General features: G+C 33.3%; 1 protein-coding gene across 1 annotated transcript in view; it reads right to left on the reverse strand.

Annotated features, from left to right (window-relative positions):
- The window catches only part of fis1 (fission, mitochondrial 1), a gene marked incomplete in the record, with an annotated part of 3,510 nt that extends 2,534 nt beyond the window's left edge, over positions 1–976 (reverse strand). Inside the window, 2 exon segments of the mRNA XM_014029602.1 lie at positions 281–413; positions 877–976. Of these exon segments, the coding sequence (XP_013885056.1) occupies positions 281–413; positions 877–921 (178 nt within the window).
- Between the last annotated feature and the right edge of the window lie 677 nt (positions 977–1,653).

The raw sequence follows: 1,653 nt of genomic DNA on the forward strand, positions 1-1,653 counted from the left end.
ATAAAAAAATAAAAAAATAAAAACACTTTTATACACAAGTAAATAACTACAACAAATACAGGTWTCTTCACTAGGAATACTGACACTTTACGATAATATTTCTATATAAATAAGGACATAATAATAAAACAACCTCAGCCCTTAAATCCTTTATGCCTGTTTTAGTTTTCTCTCTATTCCAAGGATGACAACGGGAATCAACTTTAAATGTAATTTAGTTTCTAGGGATAATCTCATGATCCATTAAAACATATTTTACGACCAACAGAGAGGTTCTTACCCTCCAGGAGTACAATCCCTTTCTTGATGTCTTCGCTGTATTTGCTCCTGATTAAACACCAGGCATATTCAAACTTGGTCTCTTTGGAAACTGTGCCCTTCACCAGCTCGCTGTTGTATTTCTTCTCAAATTTCTGCAACAACGAAATGWCACGAATTTAACACAAATATATTAGTAAGTCGGTCATGAAACGCTACAGCTTTCAGACATTGATTTGTACTAGAGCGTCACGCATTATTCTGCTGACCTAATGTGTATAAACTTTCACAATTTTACAACACTTCCAGTTTAACCAGAACAGAAAAACAATCAAGTAAGTTCACACAATAATACTTACTTTGAAACTACTGTAGGTTTTACCCGTATATATTGTTATTTTCAAGAAGGAAACGGGACCRAGTTTTCATCAAAACATGAAAGTTAGCATTAGCATTAACAGGATACGTGACGCAACAAACGGATCAAYACGTTTTATTTTACCGAAATATAACTATTTACCAACACAAAGGATGCTACAAAGACTTAAATGATAGTCTATAATAATATATGATTCATGTTTTATACGCTGTAAGATGTTTAATAAAATAAAAACTCACTATAAGGTCCTCGGGAGCCACAACATCACTGAGTACAGCCTCCATGTTTCCGGAAAACGTCTCTAAGTCACGCCCACTTGATATCACATGACACAACACCGTTACGTCATCTTTACAGGACATCTATTGCCTGATATTTTTTATGTTTTTAGTTTATTCTTTAAGATTTTGAAACAAAAAAAAGTATCGTTATATTCAATGAACGGAGGCTTATAAATGAATATAACTGTAAACCAATGGGACATGCACTTGTGTGAGATTCTATCATGTGTAAAAGTTACATATTTTTATAAAAGCAGTCCAGTCCTGATGATTTCTAACTCAGACCCTTCTGGTTCTAGTCTAGTCTGGCTCCTCTCTGAACTGCACCGAGATGTTCATGCCTGTGTGAACGGTTGCACCACTGCCTGCACAGAAAACATTTAGGTTAGAACGACAAAACAAACAAAACCCCCAGCTCAGCACAAACTTTAAAAAAATGTAATTCAAAATATTGTTTGTTTATTTCGATCATGAATTATAAAATGAATACAAAACAAGTCATCCAAAAATAAAAATAGAAAACAAATGATGCATACAAAATCAAAATGTCAAGGAAAACAAAACTAAATATAAAATGAAGTCATGAACGAAAAGGAGCAGAAAGAAGTATAAACTTATAATATCTGCCCCTACTTACAAAATGAAATCAACCATCAACTCAAAACTTCACCGTCAGCATACAGAGAAAATAACACACAAAATTACAGCAAAACACTACTTTAGACAATATTACAA

Source organism: Austrofundulus limnaeus, unplaced genomic scaffold (genome assembly GCF_001266775.1).
Source record: "Austrofundulus limnaeus strain Quisiro unplaced genomic scaffold, Austrofundulus_limnaeus-1.0 Scaffold925, whole genome shotgun sequence".
Taxonomy (NCBI): Eukaryota; Metazoa; Chordata; class Actinopteri; order Cyprinodontiformes; family Rivulidae; genus Austrofundulus; species Austrofundulus limnaeus.